We start from the raw sequence: 19906 nt of genomic DNA, 5'->3' as shown, positions 1-19906 counted from the left end.
CTGCAAGCTAAACACAAAATTTATAAATATTACATGGTCTTTAATGGAACAGCACCTGTGCAGCAGTTGAGGATCAAATTTCTCAAAGCAGAATTCTAAAAAGCCTGCTGAAAAATCAAAAGTCTTTACTGCTTACTAAAAAGTGGGTAGTTGTGTGACCCAGTGAACTTCTTTTCTTGGATGTTCTGTTGCCTTTCTTGTCTTCACCATGGAAAAAAGATCCATACTTCAGTTATTGGAGAACATAGCTTAACCTTGGTAGACTGTTACAACGTTTGGCTAGTTTCATATGAGAGGACTGTGGGGATCTTTAAGATATTCTCAGGATGTTCTGAGTTTTAACTATTAAATCCAGACTTTAAATTGAACATAGAAACAAATAGCCTTTGGAGTTAATGAGGGCATAAGCTTATTATGCTCCTATGTGCCAGTCCTTTGAACAAAACAGTGTTGCTTTATGGATAGTCCCCTTGTACTAAGTATGTTACATGGGGGAGGGGGAGGCGAGTAGCAAAGTTGTAACATACGGAAGGAATGTAGTACTGATCAAAATGAGGTAAGGAGGAGATTTTCAAAAGCTTTTCAGTGTGGGACTCTCTATAAAGTATGTCACAGAAGCAGCATTCAAGGATCCAGAGGCAGTATATAGGAGTGGACAGTTGGGAATATCTGGCTAAGAACAAACCTGTGGAAGTGTGTAAGGTGTACTGCCTTGGATTCTGTGGAGGTTGCTGCTGTAATGAGCATTAAAGACTTAAATCTGTAGTTATTTGACTGCCTGTAAATACTTTATTGCTAGTTTATAGAGAGAGTTCAAGGCAATGTTAATTCCTAATCATTGGCTTTGATCAGAAGTAATGCTAAATTATGGTTCATTGCTATTTTAGAAAGCATTTGACTCATAAGCTCTTCCATTCTCTCCAACATGAAAAGTGATAATTAGCTTTTGCTTCATGGTTACTCATTAACTAGCCATGGTTACTCATTATGTCTAAATCCAAACAAACTCAGTTTAATCTTAACTGTGATATTAGGAACTAAGCCAACGTTAAGCCATGTTTTTTTAATCCTGGCTGCTTGTTTTCCTAAAACATAGCTAAATTTAACCACAGTTTCTGATTTAGCCATTACATTAGAAGCGAAAGTTTCCAGTCTCCTTTCAACTGTGAGAGAAGAGCAGGAAGCTTATAAGACATGCTCATGCACATAAATGATAACAGATAGTATACCATTACATCCCAATAGGATTTTTTAATCCCTTGTCTGATTCAAATGTGACTTTTCCTTCCTAAAATATTGCTTCCTTGTGAATTTTCATAAACAAAAATATTGTTCTACAACAAGAATGTGCCTTCCAGCTTTAGAAATAGTTCAACAAGCTTTTAGTGAGATGTCATCCGTAACTAAATGGTTTTAATTATCCAGGAGTTGATATAAGTGGCAGTATTATGATGATCCCAAAATTTTACATGATGAAGAAAGATAATATTAGTTGCATGTAATAGGTGCATATAAAAAGGTAAAAATGAAGGGAAAAACCTTCCTTTTCTCTGTTCTGAATCCTGCACCAATCAACATAATAGGGTGATCCCAGATACTAGTATTATGGTAGAGAAAGAAAAATGTCCTCCTCCCCACTTTCTCCATGCAAAGCATACTTTTGAACATCTCTATTATGTGTCTCCTTACTTGCCTTTTTTTCCTGAGTTGTTTTTCTATTATTGTTAGATAATAAAAAAAATAAGAGGGTCAGAGAAACTGCCCCACCTGCCCCAAACTTAGCCTTGAGTACACATCCAAGTTCAAGGAAGCATTTTCTGCTAGCCCAAAGTTACTACTGGGTGTAATCAGTATTCTTGATGGTAATATTTTATTTATTTATTTCGATTTATATCCTGCCTTTTTCCCACAAAGGACTCAAGGCAGCTTACATCTCCTCCTCCATCTTATCCCCACAACAACAACCCTGTGAGGTAGGTTGGGCTGAGAGTCTGTGACTGGCCCAAAGTCACCCAGTTGGCTCCATGGCTGAGCGGGGACTAGAACCCAGATTGTCTGAGTCCCAGTCCCATGCTCTTAACCACTACACCACACTGGCTCTCCAATAGAAAGCCCTGTAAAAATAATACCAAACTTCTTTTCCTGCATGCATATATTTAGCAAAAAAATACATACCTCCATGAACTGTAATCCATTTAACTTGAAGGATTTATTTATTTATTACACTTCTATACCACCCCATAGCCCAAAGGGCTTTCTTCTAAGTAAAAAATTCATTCAGTAGCAGTAGTAAGAGTTATGCAGATTCTGGTTTACTTTGAAGACTTAATACTGCTGTACAGATGATTTATCTATTCTATATAATCTGTAGTAATTTAAAAATAAAAGGTAAGTGTGAAACAATACATAACCAAATGTAGATGAAAGATACACAGAAGGTATTGACAGCAGGTTTCTAACATTTAATTTACTAAATCCATACTTGTTTATAAATTATTTGGGTGGAGAATAAGAGAACAGTATTTCAATCACCTACACAAATAGTTGCTCTTCAATTATTAACAATTTTTTGTGTTACAACCATGAGAGAAACTTCCTTACAAACACACCTGAGAACATAGTTTGATATTAATTTTTGAGATGGTGACCCCTATGCACAGTAAGTTGATCCCTCAGGTTCATGGGGACAGTTTGTGTGAAAATGACATGTTTAAAAAATTACGTCATTTGAGAACATCTTTCACAGTGTACACTCTGAAGGCAAAGTTCAAATATCGCGTTGACTTTGTTATAGTCACCATTCAGTCAAGTGTCAGATAAACTGCAGTGATGATCTGTTCCTCCAACAGTGTGTTGTGAAAGAAACAAAGTGTTTCAACTGCTTAAAATTTGTAGAATATGTTAGTTTCAGGGTGTTTTCATCATGCTTGATGAAATGTAACTATATAGGCACTTTACTGAAAAGCTGGATTTTCAGAGATTAAGCTTCTGTGTCAGTGACTGTAACAACTACAGATGATACAGATTTCAGAGTTTTAATTTTGAAAATGAAACTTCTAAATGTTTAAGGGAAATCTTAGCTCTGGCAGATATTCAGTCTTGTTCAGATTTATTGTTTATATATTGCTTGCAGATAACAATAAACCAGAATTGCTGAGTTATCTTGGTTTACTGTGAATGAACAGTGTGTTGCTTCAAACAGCTCATTCACTCCTCATCTGCTTTTGTGTGAGCAGATAAAATAAAAAAGGAATAGAAGGCTTTGCTGACATTTGGACTTGATTGTTTGTTTTGTTTTATTTTTAATTCTCTCACACAAGCTAGGATTTGTAAGCTAACACACCCTAGTTTATCCCTGGCTTACAACCCTGGCTTATTTGTGAATAACAAACAGAATCATTCATACCTTTTAGTATCTGATTGTTTTACCTGCTTTCGTAAAAAAAAAAAAAAAGCAGTAAAGAGAGGATAAACAAGCTTCTTGCAGCAGCATGCTGTTCATTCACCACCAGCAATTTACAAATAAGCCAGCAAATTTGACTTACTGTTATATTTGAAAGAAACCAAGGATTTCTTTCAAATTTCATTCAATTTCATTTTCCAGGTACGGGAAATCTTGTATCCTGTATTACACACAGTCTGTAAAGCTTTCACAGAGAAAAACCAATCCTAAGGGGAAAAAAACAATTCTTGAGTTGTTTTTTAAAGCTGGTCAGGATGGCTGTAGCACAGATGGAGAAAAACTCATAATGAATCTGGATGCACACGGTTTAGAGCTCATTACTGAGTCTACGCTGTGACTGTGAAGCTTGCAAAGAGATTTTACTTTTCCACCTCCATTGCATCCTTTCAGTGGAATCCAGCTAAGCTGTTTCGAGTGGTTCAGGGGCGTTTACAAACTGACCTGGTGAAAGAAACAATGGAACTGTCAGTGGCTCCTTGTGAGGAATTTGCACAGCACTTTGAGGGTAAAATTGCTTGGATTTGTCACAAGTTTGACTCCATGGTTGATGCAATTCCTTTGGCTGAGACATCCAGTCCACTGTCTAGTCCGAGCTTATTGGACGAATTTCAGTTGTTGAGACCTAAGGATGTGAACAAGGTGCTTGGGTCCAGGAGGCTGTGAATGCCTCATTAAAAGAGGGACTGGTCCCAGCCACATTAAAGGAGGCTGTAATTAGACCACTCCTAAAGAAGGCCAGCTTGCACCCAGGGGATGTTAACAACTATATACATTTTAACTCTATGTTCTTCAACATCTACATGAAACCACTGGGAAAAGGCATCAGAACATGTGGCTGAGATGTCATCAGTACACTGATGACACTCAACTCTATTTATTTAAAACATTTCTAACCCATCATTTGCATAGCCTCAGGATGGCTTACAATTGAGTAATTCATAAAATACAATTAAAATATTCAATAATGAACATTAAAACATTCAATCAAAACAATTGTTCAAAATTTAAAAGAAGAAAGGAAAAGATGATAAAAGAAAATGTGACTGAAAGGAAAGAGGCGTTCCTTCAGGTATCCTGGTCCCAGGCTGTTTAGGACTTTGTAGGTTAGTACCAGCACCTTGAGTTGGGCTCGGACTTCAATTTGGAGCCAGTGAAACTGATAGAGAACCAGTGTTATATGAGAATAACGGCCAGCACCCGTCAGCAACCTGGCAGCTCTATTTTTTTCCAATTGAAGTATCTGGACTGTTTTCAAGGGCAGCCCCACATAGAGCGTGTTACAATAATCCAATTGGGAGGTTCCCAGAGCATGTGTCACCATTGCTAGGCAGTGCTCGTCCAGGTAAGGGCAGAGCTGTTGGATCAACCGAAGCTGAAGGAAGATGCTCCTTGCCACTGCAGTCACCTGGGTTTCCAGGGACAGCTCCAGGTCGAGGAACACTACTAGGCTGCAGACTCCGTCCTTTAGAGGGAGTGAAACCCCATCCAGGACAGGACCAAAATCAGTTACCTGAAAACCCGAACTGCCCACCAAAAGGATCTCTGTCTTATCTGGATTGAGTGTCAGTTTGTTGGCCCTCATCCAGCCCATTACCTCAGCCTGGCATCAGTTCAGGACAGCCACTGCCTCACCTGGTTAGATATAAATGAGAAGTAGAGCTGGGTGTCATCAGTGTACTGATGAGTCCGCAGCCCAAACCTTCTGATGACCTCTTCCAGCGGTTTCATGTAGATGTTAAAGAGCATGGGGACAAAATAGAGCCCTGCGGTACTGCATGGCAAAGCTGCCATGACGCAGAGCTATAGTCCCCCAGCACCACCTTCTGGAATTGACCGGCCAGATAGGAGTGGAACCACTGCCATGCAGAGCCTCCTACTCCCAAGCCGGCCAGCCTATCCAGAAGGATACCATGGTCAATGGTATTGAAAGCAGCTGAGAGGTCCAGGAGAACCAACAGGGATGCACTCCCCCTGTCCCTCTCCCTGCACAGGTCATCATACAAGGTGACCAAGACAGATTCAGTACCGTAACTGCATCTGAAGCCAACTGAGATGGGTCTAGATAATCTGTATCATCCAAGAGTGCTTGGAACTCTACCTTTCTTTTTCATCTGATGCAGGTGTGACAGTAGATGTTCTCAGTCATATTCTGACCTCAATGTATTGGATGGTGGCCAATAAACTGAAACTTAATCTAGACAAGACAGAGCGGGGGATCATCTGTTCAGATGGGTAACATCATGCCTGTCCTGGATGGGGTTGCACTACCCTTAAAGGACAGGGTTTGTAGCTTGGAGTGCTCCTGCACTGGAGTTCTTGGTGGATTTGGTGGCCAGGAGCTGATATATCAGGAACTAAAGCTGATGTATCATCTGTTGCCCTGTCTGGACAGACAGGACCTGGCAACAATAATTCACACACTGGTAAGCTCTTGCCTGAATTACTGTGATACACTTCTTCCTATATGAACCTACCCAGCCCCTTAGATCAACATCTGAGGACCTTCTAAAGGAGTCCCCTCAGATAAGGAGGGTGGCCACAAGAAATAGGGCCTTTTAGGATGGCACCCTGAGTTTGGAATGAACACCTCAGAGAGATTCACCTGGTGACCTCTTTGTATTCTTGTCCATGTCAGGCAAAGACCTTTTTATTTCGCCAGTATTTTAATTGTTAGATTGGTTTTAATGGTGATATATTTTAATATCGGGTGTGGCTTTGCCTTTTATGCAATTGTAGGTTATGTTAAGTTAAGATGTGACATGGGTGTGCTGTTGTTTTATGACTATATGTTTAATATTGTGTTTTTAATATTTCATATGGTCTTTTATATGATTTTATTGTCTTTAACCGGCCTGGGGAGCCATGTGGCTAATGGGATGATTTAAAAATCAAATACATTCTGATAAAAATATGGTTTGTTAGATATTTTCATTTTCTATCTGAAACACATGAATTGTCAATCCTAAACACAAGTATTGTTCTAAGTTGACTTCAGTAAGTAGTAGAAGTTCAGTTTAAAAGAGCCTTTTAAAATCTATTTTTATTGTTGCTTAATATATTGTTTTAGAACATATTCTAGAGGGTAAACTGGTAAAACAATGCTTCATTTGTATTGCCTTCCCACTTTTTTTCAGGTGCTGCAACAGAGTTTCCTGTATCTAACTCTGGTCTAAAAGACGTGGAAAATACTCTTGCAACACTGAGAGCAGAGGTAGGACATCAGTAAAAGCGAAAAGGAATATTGCACAAATATAGTTCATTTTTTCCATAAGTTTGGGCTACTTGGCATATTTTAATATAACAACACTGTTGAGTTAAATTGGATTTAGGTATTTTTCTGAAGATTCAATTTATTCCCTTTAGAATGAGAGGTTGAAGAAGGTTTGTAATGATCTGGAGGAAAAGCATGAAGCAGCAGAACTTCAGATAAAGCAGCAGTCCATGGACTATCGGAATCAGCTACAGCAGAAAGAGGTACAAAGTAGCTTAAAGATATTCAACAATATAATCTAATTTGTTTGTTAGCTTTGTAAATTATGCCACAAAATAGCCCTAAGCTTAGAGATGGCTTATCTGAAGGCAGAGTGGAAAGCAGTGATTAAGTGGCAGACTGGATTTTTTACAGAAAGGTAATACTAATAACTCTACATGCTAATTATGTGGGTTACTCAGTCCAAAGTAGGTCACAAAAACTGAATTATGTATTTTGTTTCTTGAAAGAGCTACTGCAAAATTTCTGGCAAAAGAATCACTTGCCTCTGTTAAGTTAAATGTGAAATTCCCTTTAAATAGAGTCATCTGAGATTATTTGTTCCTCTTTACTGAATTGTACATTTTAATGTGTCCTGCCTATTTAGGTGGAAATTAGCCATTTTAAATCTAGGCAGAATGCACTGCAGGAACAGCTGCAAAAGATACAATCTGCTGCTCAGTCATCACAATTAGGAGTTGCTGCCTCTCCATCAACTACTGTATCAGCTTCCTTTGTCCCTATGGCTAGACACACCTCTTCTGGTTTTCAAGGAGATGACATGGACTTTGGAGACGTAATCTGGTCTCAGCAAGAAATAAACAGATTATCCAATGAAGTTTCTAGGCTTGAGTCTGAAGTTGACCATTGGAAGCAGATTGCACAGGTGAGCCACTTTTCTGTGTAACCACTAGACTGAAGTTATTATTATTTTTAATAATAAATAAATTTTCTATGCGTTATTTTGAAACAACTTATAGAAAAATGTGTAATAAACAGTGGTACCTAGGTATAAATTGTTTAATTTTTGTGGGAATGAGCCAACTCTTTTCTTTGCTTTCCCATTATTTGAGAAAGGCTTCTATATGTCAATATTCAATTTACTCTCCCATCCAGAATGCAAATCTCTGCAAGCTTATGGTAGTGCTTAGCTTTATAGCTCAAAAACAAAAAAGTGTTAAAAGGAGAAAGTTGCTTCAGTCAAATTCCTGCTTGGCCTGGTTTGATGTCTGTGCATGTCACAGCTTATAAGGCTGTATGATAGACATCAAAGCTTATGTTTGTGCTCCAGAAAAAAAAAACTTGTATGCATTTTCACTGGAGACTGTTTTTTTCAATATAAAATGAATATTTGTAATACTTTCTAAAAAACTCAGTATCTTTTTATTGGTCCCACTTGCATACAGTGCTCTTTTTTCCTAAATACTGAGGTACTGTGAGCAAGCCACACAGCTTGATTGCTCCTACCAGTGGGGGTGTCTAAACAAGCCAGGTATATTTCGTCCTTGGATTGCTTAGAATAACTTGGAGCTTTGAGGCTTCTTTCCAGAATTAGAAGCCAGGGTTTATTCTCAGGTTACTATTCCGTGCAAACAAGGGCGTTGAATATTGCTTTAGTATATGAAGCTTTTTCTACTTCTGGCTTATTTCCTCAACAGATGTAAGGTTGAGTGACATTAACATGTAAGGGCACTTGAAAAATAAAAAGGTGTGCTATGATTTGAATGTAGGTTCTCTTGGCATTCTTTTCCCAGTGATATTATAGAATCATCCTGTTCTTTAATCAGGTGCTGTCTTCTGACTTTGTGAATGGTCCAATTGTGATTTTCCTATCAACTTAAAAGTTGCTTTATGTTGCTGCTGTATGTCATTTTTCAAAGACATAATGTCATTCAACAATAATACAGCATTTTCAAAACCAAACATTTCTTTGTCATTTATTTAGTTTTCCAAACCACAAGGAGCAAATAACACAGATCAGAATGAAATTGGCAAACTGCAAAATGTTATTAAGGTAAAACTACTCTTTTCATAAATCACCTTTTTCCTTGCGGTTGCTGTAATTTTCAGTTAATTTTCAAAATTGCAAACTGACATATGTCTAGGTCCTATACAAGTGGTAAAATAATTTGATTAAAGGTGAGAATGAACGTAAATGTGGATAAGCTTAAATGTTTCTTAAAGTGAGGTTGGGCCTCACCAGTGGGTCTCAGCCAGTTTCAGACTGGTCTCAGCAGTGCAGACTACCCAGTGCCTCTTTACTTGACTGCCTAGTGCTCTAGTTGCGACATGTACATTGCATAGGGAGGTGAATATTTTAAATCAGTCTTTTAAAAAAAAGGGAATAAAGAATGGGAAAGCTGTTACAGAAACTGAAAGACTTGAGATGAAAGAAAGAATGGGGATTGGATACAAGTTAAACGTGAAAGAAGATGGGGTGAAAAAAATGGCAGGAGATAGGTTAAGGAGACTTCAAGAGATCATAGAATCATAGAACAATAGTGTTGGAAGGGACCTGTAAGACCAACAAGTGCAGTTCCTTGCTCAATGCAACACTCTAAATTAAAGCTTTCCTGACAGATGGCTGTCCAACTGCCTCTTGAATCTTTCCACAGTGGGAGAACCCACAGCCTCCCTAGGTAATTTGTTCCATTGCCATTTCTGTGTGATTATGAGCAAAGAAAACAGTATAAAACAGTTACTCTACGTGGAGCAGGAATCCCTAATCTTTTTTGGGAAAAGCATATTTGATACTTTGATAGTGTCATGGTCACTCTCACAAAATGTTGCTACAAAGCAGCTTCCTCATTCATAAAATGACTACTATGGCCACAAAACAAGTATTCATTGTACTTTCTCTCTGGTCCCACCCTCTAGCCTTCATAGAGTACAGCTCAGAGATAGGGGTGTGAACTGCAAAATAGGAAACCTTTGTTTTGAAATCGGGAAGATTGAACCCTCGAAAGGGTAGCCCTTGCTTTGCACTTTGGCAATGTCTTAGGTTTTTTAAAGTTGAAATAGTCTTAAGAAATAAAATCAGGAGAAGCAAGGCGTTATGAGCATATGTTTGAGACATAGAAATGGATATTTTTCTCCCCAGGTGAATAAAAACTGTGTATTGTTTCCAGTGCGGTCATTCTGTGAATGCAAAGCCTAAACACATTTTCATCTTTGCACAAATGTACAATCCAGTGCTTGGATTCTAGTTGTATGATGTATTAAACCACTTAGTGCAACTTCATTAAATGCTGCTTACGCTAGTTCTACTAGCAGTTGTATTACAACGCAGTGCAATGCAACTCTATCTTTTATATTCTTTCTGAGGATTATGCTATTGTTTTTGTTTTAAATTATTTTTATAAGAAACTATAGATCATGTCCTAGCCTTTCAAAGCAAATATTCAGTTTGATTTGCTTACAGGACTGATTTATATCAGAAGTCCTTCTCTTTAGCATAGCTGAATTAAGCCAGGGGTCCCTAATTTTTTTGAAACTGTGGGCATTTCTGGGAATTGAGAGGACTGTTTTGGTAATGACCAAAAACATAGCTCCCATAGAGAATGTGGTAAGTCACATAATGGTAGCTAGATAAGCAAAAGAGGTGTGCTGAAAGAGGTAGGGAATGTGAAACAAATGGCAAGATGGAAGGCTGGTAGAGAGAGGGAAACAGCAAGGCAAAGAGGTAGAAGGGAGAGAAACTGTGTGATTAAGGCATGGGACTGGCAGAGAAATAGGTTGGGTATAGGCCAGGAGTAGAGAGAATCAACAAGAGAAAGGGGTTTATTGGAGAGAGGACAAGACTAGGGTCTAGGGAGGGAGAAGAAGAAGGTTTGGAATGGGAAGGAAGAGAAACAAGGAAAGGGATTAGAGTAAAGAAAAATAGGAAGGCTAGAGAATGGGCACAGACTGAGTCTGCAAAGGAGAAGGATGTCTGATTCTCTTCCCTACATTTTTCAAGTTTTTAAATTAAAAATAAACTTCTGAAGGAGGCAAGGAGAGCATCATAACTGGCATTTGAGCTCTCCATGATCTCCATATTGGGGACCTTCAGTTACCCCATAGCATCTAGCTATGATCCTGCAACTCAGGGTCTCAGAAATATGTCTGCTGTATAAAGCAACAGGATACAATCTTAAATTCTATGTGTTGCCCTAAGTAATTTGGCAGTACATTCTTCTGATGTCTAAGTGGAACATTGTGTGTTGCCAGCATTGAAAATATTTACAGAACTGTTAATTCAGATCTGTATACTGTATCTTAGATAATGCTGTAACATTCTGTCATTATGCATTTTAGGAGCTAAAACAAAACTTGAGTCAAGAAATAGATGAGCATCAACATGAACTTTCAGTATTACAGGATGCACATCGTCAGAAATTAGCAGAGATCAGTCGCCGGCACAGAGAAGAACTGGGTGAATATGAGGAACGAATAGAAGAACTTGAGGATCAATTACAGAAAGGTCTTGCTTGATTTTAAGGAGATTTTAAAGGAAATTTTGATACTCTTTTATGCTTAACTGTAAGGGTTGGTTTCTCAATGTCTAGTACACACACTTTTTCTGTCAAGATATCATATTAGCTCTACAGAGGAGTGGTGTCTAGTTCTGTTGAGAGATGGAAAACCTTGTGTGGTGTTCTTTAACATCCTTTGCATATTTATATTAAATTCTGGGTATAGTTAAATGTGCACAGTAGCTAATTTAAGACTGGTAAAATTAAAAGATGTACAGCCTGATTCTGTGTATGTTACCTGTTTATTTGCTTTAGATTCTTATTACACCACTTAATATCCTACATTTTCTTAAGCAGTTGACAATACATGCACACATCATAAACAGTATAAAAATAATGAAATACAACAAAAATACTTAAACATTACAAAAGACAACCATAAAGCAGAGCAGCCTCATCACCCATTACAAGTCAGGAAAAGTCTCTAAAAATATATTGTCTTCCAGATGTGTTTAGAGCTGAGCAACTGGGAGGGTGTTCCAAAGGACGGGTGTCACTTGCAGAAGGCCTGCTTACGTGCTGCTGGAAGCACTCTGTTGGTCATGGAACTATCAATAAGACCACCTGGGAAGATTTTAAGGATTGACTGAGATATATACAAGATGGTCATATATAGGGGTATCCTTATTTTAAGTTTTGTAGGACCTTGGATACTAATAAAACCTTGAGCGTAGCTTGATAGCTAAGAGGCAGCTGGAGCAATTCTTTCAACAGATACGTAATATGTGTAAAACATGGTAGTTCACTGAGCACCCTAGCTACTGTATTCTGCTCTACCTGCAGCTTTTGAACCAGGTACAGGGCCAAGTCCACATAGAGAGCCAGTGTATTGTGGTGGTTAGTGTTAGGCTGGGAACCTGGAGATCTGGGTTCTAGTTGTTATTGACCATGAAAGCTCACAGGATGACTTAGATTTTAGCTCTACAGTTCTATAATATGTATTTGATTAGCTGGAAGAAGCTGAACATTTGTACTAGATATTCAGATTCCTTCTTTGTGGTCTCTGGGCATCACACATATGGGCTCTGTGCCTATTCAGGGCCTGTTGTTGGGAAGATTTTCCTAGCTGAGCTCATTTTGGCAGGTACCCCACCCCTTCCCCTAGTATATAAGGACAGGGCTCCCACCATTTTCCTCAGTTCTCTTCCAACCAACATTTTGGATGCTTCAAGGTTTTTCTTGTTCCTAGCCTTTTTCTCCTCAGGTCTCCTTCCAGTATTGTCTATAGTTCTTCAATCCTTCTTATCGCGTCTATCTACTCTTTCCTCTCATTTTTCACCTCACTTAGTGAACAGTCCTCTTTTTAGCAAGTTACGTGTGTAGATCAAATGTGGGTTATCATATTGCACTATTTGGAAGAAAAGAAATTTGCAAAGGCTAATATGCCATGTGGCTTTTCACTAGAGCCAATTTCCTGCATCTCCAGGTAGGGTTAGGGCTCCTTCCAGAAATGAGTATTTCTGATCATCTTGGGTTGGCTTGGAAGAGTTAAATAACTGTTGTACAACTGGTAGGTGCTGTTTACACAATGGAAGTAGTGGAACAGAAAAGAGTTGGCAGAGGAGTGGCACCCCATTACATTCTGCCCCAAGATGCCTGTAGATTTCTGTGGAACTAGGCTTTCTGATTCATAATGCAGAGAAGAACCAGAATAAGTGTTCATTTATACTTTATTTATTTATTAATTAAAACATTTTTATGCCGCCCCATTCGCCGAAGCCTCGGGGCGGCTTACAACTTCAGTCTGTGCATGTAGAACAGTCTTGATTTAAGTCTCTGATTTTACAGTTGGTTTTTTCATTGGTATATTTGCTATTTTCCGCATCATCAGTTCTTATAAATACCTTGTTTTCTGCAGTGGATATAAATTATTGTTGGTATAAAACCATTAATTTTTTCTGTGATAATTGTAAGAAATGTGAGAAAATGCCATATTTCTGAATACTATTACAAATAGATGTTTTTCTGCTTTATAGTTGGCGTAGCTGTTGAACTTTCTTCTGAACATGACCAGAACCGTCTCTCTGAATCTACAGCACCACACTTGATGGACTTGCAGGATAAAATGAAAAACCTAAGTCAACAATTGTCTTTAGCAGAAGATGAGAAAAATCATCTCTTGCAAGAACTTGAATTAGTAAAAATGGAGAAAAGTCAACTAAGACAGGAATATGAAAAACTAAAATCCGAATCTAGTAAACCTCAGCTATCTTTACTTGAAGAACAGGTTGATTTGAACAACCAAGTAGAAGTCCCTAAGTATGCGGAAGAATTGCTCAGACTACAGCAGGCGCTACTTGGTATGAAGTCACTGGTATTTTGCTGTGTCTGTTTTTCATTTGTAAAGACAGTTTCAGAAAAAAATGTGGGATTGGGATTCAAACAGGCATATGTGCAGTGCTCCTTTTCAGTTGTATGAAAAATAATCTGTCATTCCGAATGTTTGGCAATCTTTCCTCCAGCACTCGCCTCTCCTGGCATATCGTGCTAAAGGTGTCCTTAGGGGTGGGGGGGAGGCTGTTGCCAAACAGAGAGAAACTGAAGAATCTCCAAGATGTACACTGCACCATGATTGCTGGGCTAAGTATATGAAAATGAGCACTTCTAGGAACCCTCATGTTTTTAGAAAAATGGTTTGCTCCTGCTGAATGTTTTCTAAGAACAATAGCACCAACCTAGCTTTCTGCTACTGTCATGCTGTTGAAAAATGGTTTAGTTCATTTTAGTGTCGGTTTTTAGCTCAGTTTTTAATTGCAGCCTCTATAGTGATGACATACATTTTAAAAGTGATAACATAATGTACTCTTTTAGTATCATCAGTAATTTTTGCCTGTAGTGTGCTAATTTTAAGAATGTATTCTTGAAATTTCAGCCTTAGGTACATGTTGCTGTGTTCTTGCATTTGAAAATTTAAATTCACTACTTAACCTAATCCTCTAACTTAAGAAAAAATATTTATTTTCCCATTGCTTTACAGATGCAGAAAATGAAATATTAAGACTGAAACGATCAGATCAGGTAATTAGATTACTGAACATAAAGAATGAATGTTCCCTATTCCCTCCCCAACAACCTCCTGTGCAACCCTAAATCTCTTCTACAGCAGATTTGGGTTGTGGGTGTGGGGCTGCAGGCAGGAGCAGAAGATACAGAAGAAGTGCTTACATGCTCACATGACATTGGCTCACATGACTTGGGTCCCATTAAGTGCCCTCAGGCCATACTAAAATAGTAGGGACAAATGCCAAGGAAAAGGGAACCAAATGAACAGTTACAAGATGGGAGATAGTTGGCTCAACAATACTACAAATATGAAGGATCTGGAATTGTTGTAAATCATGGGTTGAATATGAATCACTTCAAGAAAGATGCAGACAAACTAGAAAAAGTTCAGAGGAGGGCAACAAAGGTGACCAGGGAACTGGAAACAGCCATGTGAGGAGAAATTGAAAGAGCTGGGCATGTTTAGCTTTGACAAGAGAAGACTGAGGGGAGATACGATAGCAATTTTCAAAGACTTGAAAGGCTGTCACTCAGAAGACCAGGATCTCTTTTCAGTCATCTCAGACTGCAGAACATGGAATGACAGGCTTAAGTTACAGGAAGCTAGATTTCAGCTAGATAGCAGGAAAAACTTCCTGATGGCTAGAGCAGTATGGCAATGAAATCAATTACTTAAGGAGGTTGTAGGGATTCCCACACTGGAAGCACTCAAGAGGCAGTTGGACAGCCACATGTCAGGGATACTTTAACTTGTGGTCCTGCATTGAGCAGAGAATTGGCTTGATGAACTTATACGCTCCTTTCAAATCTACTGCTCTATGATTTAGAATGGCCATATTCTGTGGAAATAGCAACTTAGTATACATATTTTCTCCCACCTTCCCTAATCAGTGTCAGTGTCTGCTTAAGAAAGGATTTCTGCAGATGTGCTACAATAGTCTCATGCTTTTCCATAAGTTCAGAATGTGTTTGAAGTACACAAAGTTATGCATAATTTGCCGATGCTTTCGTGCCTTGCAATTTATGAGAGTGCTTTATACGTTATGAAACTTGTGCGCACACATGGAGTTATTTCCTAGGATTCAGTTAAAATTGGATATGGAGGACAGCTTTGATGCCTACTCTTCAAATTTGTTTTTTAGCATTTCCATTGTGTTTAATTATACCCTTTTATGTAGTTTGGGATAATTTCTTGTCCTCACATATCAGTTGAAGTCTTTTTGTTTTTGTGTCAGAGTGATACTTATGAATATACTCAAATTGATTTTATCCTATTAAATTTAGGGTCTTTTTTCTGTCTAAATTAAGGAAGGAGTTCAGAAAGAAGTGACAAGTTTACAATCAAATTGTGAGAGTAGTACACATGTATCTGCTGAAGGACAGAACCTGGAGTTAAATATGTTAAGAGAAGAATTGGAAAGGAAACAACATGAATTCAATGAAACCCTTGCTGAAAAAGAAACTCTGGTAGCAGAACTGGAAGAACTGGACAAGCAAAACCAAGAAGCTACCCAGGTTATACATACATAGTTAATTAAATGGGAGAAATGGTGTGTGAACCCCAAATGCATATGTTGAAGTGTATGAATGTTCATTAGCTGTACTTAAATCTAAAATTACATCAACTATTTTGCTTTGTTGGTCAATTAGTTTTTGTTTGTTTTAGAAGACAAACACAATTCTTCAGAGTTCTTGTTTAAGGACTATTTTTTTTAAGTGTTAACATTAATTTCTTTCTGACCTTACAGAAATTTGTTTTGTGGTTTTTAATGTTTGTTTCATCTCACACAGATTATTTCTAGATTCATAAAAAACTTTTATTCAAATAACTTTTTGACCCAGAGTGAGAATTTTTTATAACTTACAATTCTTTACACAAATTTTCCAGGCCACCTTAAAAATAAGTTTCACAAAATTATCCAGAATTCATTATGATATTGCTTTGTGTGCTACTCTTAATGTAACCTTCTTTTTTTCCTTACAGCTCCAAATTCTTGATTCTTTTAAATTTGCTTTTCACATTGCCTTTCACAGTACAATATTCTCTATATCTTTGAGGGAAGTAAATTAGCAATTTCTCAGTAGGCTTCCTCAGCAATTCCACAAAAGATAACTCAGCGCTCAAAATCTAGGGTTAGAAGTTGAGGTCAAAGATAACTGATATTTCTTTCCTTGGTTCTTTTAAATGTTCAGGACAGGCTCCTATAATGAGTTGGTAGGCATTGTAACACAGGAGGCAGGAAGTGCTAAAATGCAGTTTGCCACTCATCTACTAGCCAAGGAGATAAATGGTTCTAACCACAGAGAATTAGTAAATCTATTACTATCTAGCTAAGCAAAAGGATTGTGGATCCTTTTTTGAATGGTTTACATTTATATAATTAAATGTTGTTTGACATGCTTAATACAGCAAGGTCATAGCTAGAGTGTTCTAAAATCATATAATAAAATTTATTCACTTTTCTAAATGATTTACATTTCTAACTGCTAATGAATTATAAATTAGTAGGATTTCTTAACAGTGTTAATATTTGTTTCAATTTTAGCATATGATCCTATTAAAAGAACAGCTGGCAAAACAAAATGCAGAAGCTACCAATGCTATCACCCAGCTAAAACTGGACATTGATTCTGAAAGAAGAAAAACATCTAAGCTAGAAGCTGAGAAGCTGGAATTGAGCAAGGAGTTAGAAGGCCAGACAGAAAAATTGAATCAGAGTAAATATACATGTAATGACTTGACTATGGCTAACCAACACTTGGAGAACAAAATGAAAGAGTTAAAAGAACAGCTGACATCATCCCAGCAGTGTAGTGCTAGTAAGCAGGAATTAGTAGAATTAAAGGAAAAGCTAACACAAAGAGAAGAAGAACTTTCTGTACTCCAAAATGAGCTAACAAAATTAAATCAGGAAAAAGAAGTAGAAATTTCAAAGCTGAATAAACAAATTTCACAAAATAAACTAATAAATACAGGCTTGGAGAAATCAATTTTGGATCTTCAGGTAGAAAAGGAAAAGCTGCATACAGCATATGAAGAACTTAAACAGCAGTTGCAAGAAGCAAATAATGAAAATAGCACAATTGTTTTTGAAAAAGATACTATGCTGGAAGCTTTGAAAATAGAAAAAGTGCGATTAGAAAGTGAACTGTGCCAGGCTGAAAGCCGATTGTTGGAACAAGCTCAAAAATATGAACAAACCATCAGTGAGCTGTCAAATGCACGTAACATGGATGCCACTGCATTGCAGTTTGAACATGAACGTTTAGTTAAACTTAATCAGGAGAGAGACTTTGAGATAGCAGAACTCAAGAGGAACATTGAACAGATGGAAAGTGACCATGAGGAAACTAAAGAGATGCTAACAACTAGCTTAGCAGGGCAAAAGCAACTAACAGAGCTCATAAAAGAGCGAGAAGTGTTTGTGGAAAAATTTAAAACCAGGGCTTCCGAACTGGAGCAGCAACATGAAAATTATATTAAGGACTCCAAAAGGTTTGAACTTTTAAAACAAAATTTAGAAGAAAAAGAGAAAAGTCTTTCAGGTATGAAAGAAGAGAACAATCACTTGAAAGAAGAAATTGAACGGTTAAAAGACCAGCAAAGTAGATCGCCCCCTATGGCTGAGCCCAAAACTCTAGATATCATCACTGAACTTGAAGCAGAAATAACACAATTAACAATACTGAAAAATAATCTTGAAGAAGAGGTGAAGCTTAACAAAAAGACACTTGAAGATCAGAATCAGAAAATGACCCAACTTCAGCAAGTCCTACAGGAGTATAAAAAGGAGAGTGAGGATTTCAAGTTGCAATGCGAACAGTTGACTATTGCACACCAGCAGGTATGCTTGGAGAAGGATAAGGAAATCAAAAGGCTACACAGAGCAGTAGAACAAATTAAAACCCAGTTACACAATCAAACAACGGTAATTCAACCAGATTCTTCTGATCTTTTTCAAGAAACTAAGGTCCAAACACTTAATGGTGAAAATGGAAATGAGAAGCATGATTTATCCAAAGCTGAAATTGAAAGGTTGGTAAAAGGTATTAAAGAAAGAGAAATGGAGATCAAGCTTCTAAATGAAAAGAATATCTTGCTAAGTAAACAAATCGATCAGTTATCCAAAGATGAAGTTGGAAAACTGACACAGATCATCCAAGAGAAAAACTTAGAGATACAAGCTCTTCATGCAAGGGTTTCCTCTCCATCTTACAGGCAGGATGTTCTCTACCTTCAGCAACAAGTACAAGCCTATGCCATGGAAAGAGAGCAAGTGTTGGCAGTTCTTAGTGAGAAGACAAAAGAGAACAGTCAATTAAAAACAGATTATCACAAGATGATAGATATTGTAGCAGCCAATGAAGCAGCTCTAAAGAAACTGCAGGAAGAAAACCAAAAACTTTCCAGTGAATTTGAAAGTAGCAGTCAAGATATGTCCAGAGAAACAATTAAAAACTTGTCCCGTATCATTCGAGAGAAGGATATTGAAATCGATGCTTTAAGTCAAAAATGCAACACTTTATTGACTGTCCTCCAGACATCCAGCATGGGTGCAGGCAATGAATTAGGGGGGGTTAATAGCAACCAGTTTGAGGAGCTTTTGCAGGAGCGTGACAAACTGAAACAGCAAGTGAAGAAAATGGAAGAGTGGAAGAAACAAGTAATGACCACTGTCCAGAATATGAAACATGAATCTGCTCATCTACAAGAAGAACTGCAGAAGCTTCAGGCACAGATTTTTGCTGATAGTGAAAACAGTTCTCAGTTGCAGATCCAGTATAATGGCTTAATCCATAGCTATGAACAAAATGAGAGAAAGCTGAAAACATTTAGTCAAGAATTAGCACAAATTCAGCATAGCATAGGTGAACTTGATAACACCAGGGATATTATTCTGGGCAAACTTGATATGATAACACCACCTGTGCCAATGAGCTCTTCTAATGGTGGACAGTCATTAGACATTCCTTGCAGTACTGTTTCCCAGATGTTCCCTAGTGACTCCAAACCACTAAATGAAGAACTGGAGCGCATGAAGAAAACATTGCAAGAGAAAGATGCAACTATCCAAACTCTGCAAGAAAATAATCAGAGGCTGTCTGATTCTGTGGTTGCATCATCTGCAATGGAAAGAAAAGGTCAAAAGGAGTCTCATTTGGAGATAAAACATTTGAAAGAGAAGTGTGATGTCTTGCAGAAGTCACTCAGAGAAAAAGACCTACTAATAAAATCAAAAAGCGACCAGTTGCTTTCTGTAAGTGAAAGCCTTAGCAATAAAGAAAATGAAAATGAACTGTTGAAGCAAGGTGTAACTAATCTGAAGGAAAGAATTCTTATTTTGGAAATGGACATCCATAAGTTGAAAGAAGAAAATGACAAAATAGTGGCAAGATGCCAGGAAAAAGAAACAGAATTCCGAGCTTTACAGGAGACTAACATGCAGTTTTCAATGATGTTGAGAGAGAAGGAATTTGAATCTCATTCAATGAAGGAGAAGGCCCTTACATTTGAAAAATTACTGAAAGAGAGAGAACAGGTATGTGATGAGTTGAATTCTTGGTTTTGTTTAGAGGGGGAAAAACGGTGTGATTGTCATTACACTATGCAATTGTGTGTTAGCAATAGGGGTATATGGTTATGCCAGCCTCAGTAGCACATGTACAGTCTTGTGC

General features: G+C 37.8%; 1 protein-coding gene across 2 annotated transcripts in view; it reads left to right on the top strand.

Moving 5' to 3' along the window:
• Positions 1-19906, top strand: part of TRIP11 (thyroid hormone receptor interactor 11) — a 50523-nt gene that overhangs the window by 750 nt on the left and 29867 nt on the right. For both annotated transcript variants that reach the window (XM_044435953.1, XM_044435952.1), the window contains exons 2-10: positions 6598-6674; positions 6827-6937; positions 7321-7599; positions 8659-8727; positions 11010-11175; positions 13204-13527; positions 14205-14245; positions 15539-15745; positions 16777-19770. In XM_044435953.1, coding sequence (XP_044291888.1) covers positions 6598-6674; positions 6827-6937; positions 7321-7599; positions 8659-8727; positions 11010-11175; positions 13204-13527; positions 14205-14245; positions 15539-15745; positions 16777-19770 — 4268 coding nt within the window. The remainder of the gene's footprint in view (positions 1-6597; positions 6675-6826; positions 6938-7320; positions 7600-8658; positions 8728-11009; positions 11176-13203; positions 13528-14204; positions 14246-15538; positions 15746-16776; positions 19771-19906) is intronic.

This window comes from Varanus komodoensis, unplaced genomic scaffold (assembly GCF_004798865.1).
Source record: "Varanus komodoensis strain SLA01 unplaced genomic scaffold, ASM479886v1 scaffold3, whole genome shotgun sequence".
NCBI lineage: Eukaryota > Metazoa > Chordata > Lepidosauria > Squamata > Varanidae > Varanus > Varanus komodoensis.
This window is presented reverse-complemented; position numbering and strand designations above follow the sequence as displayed.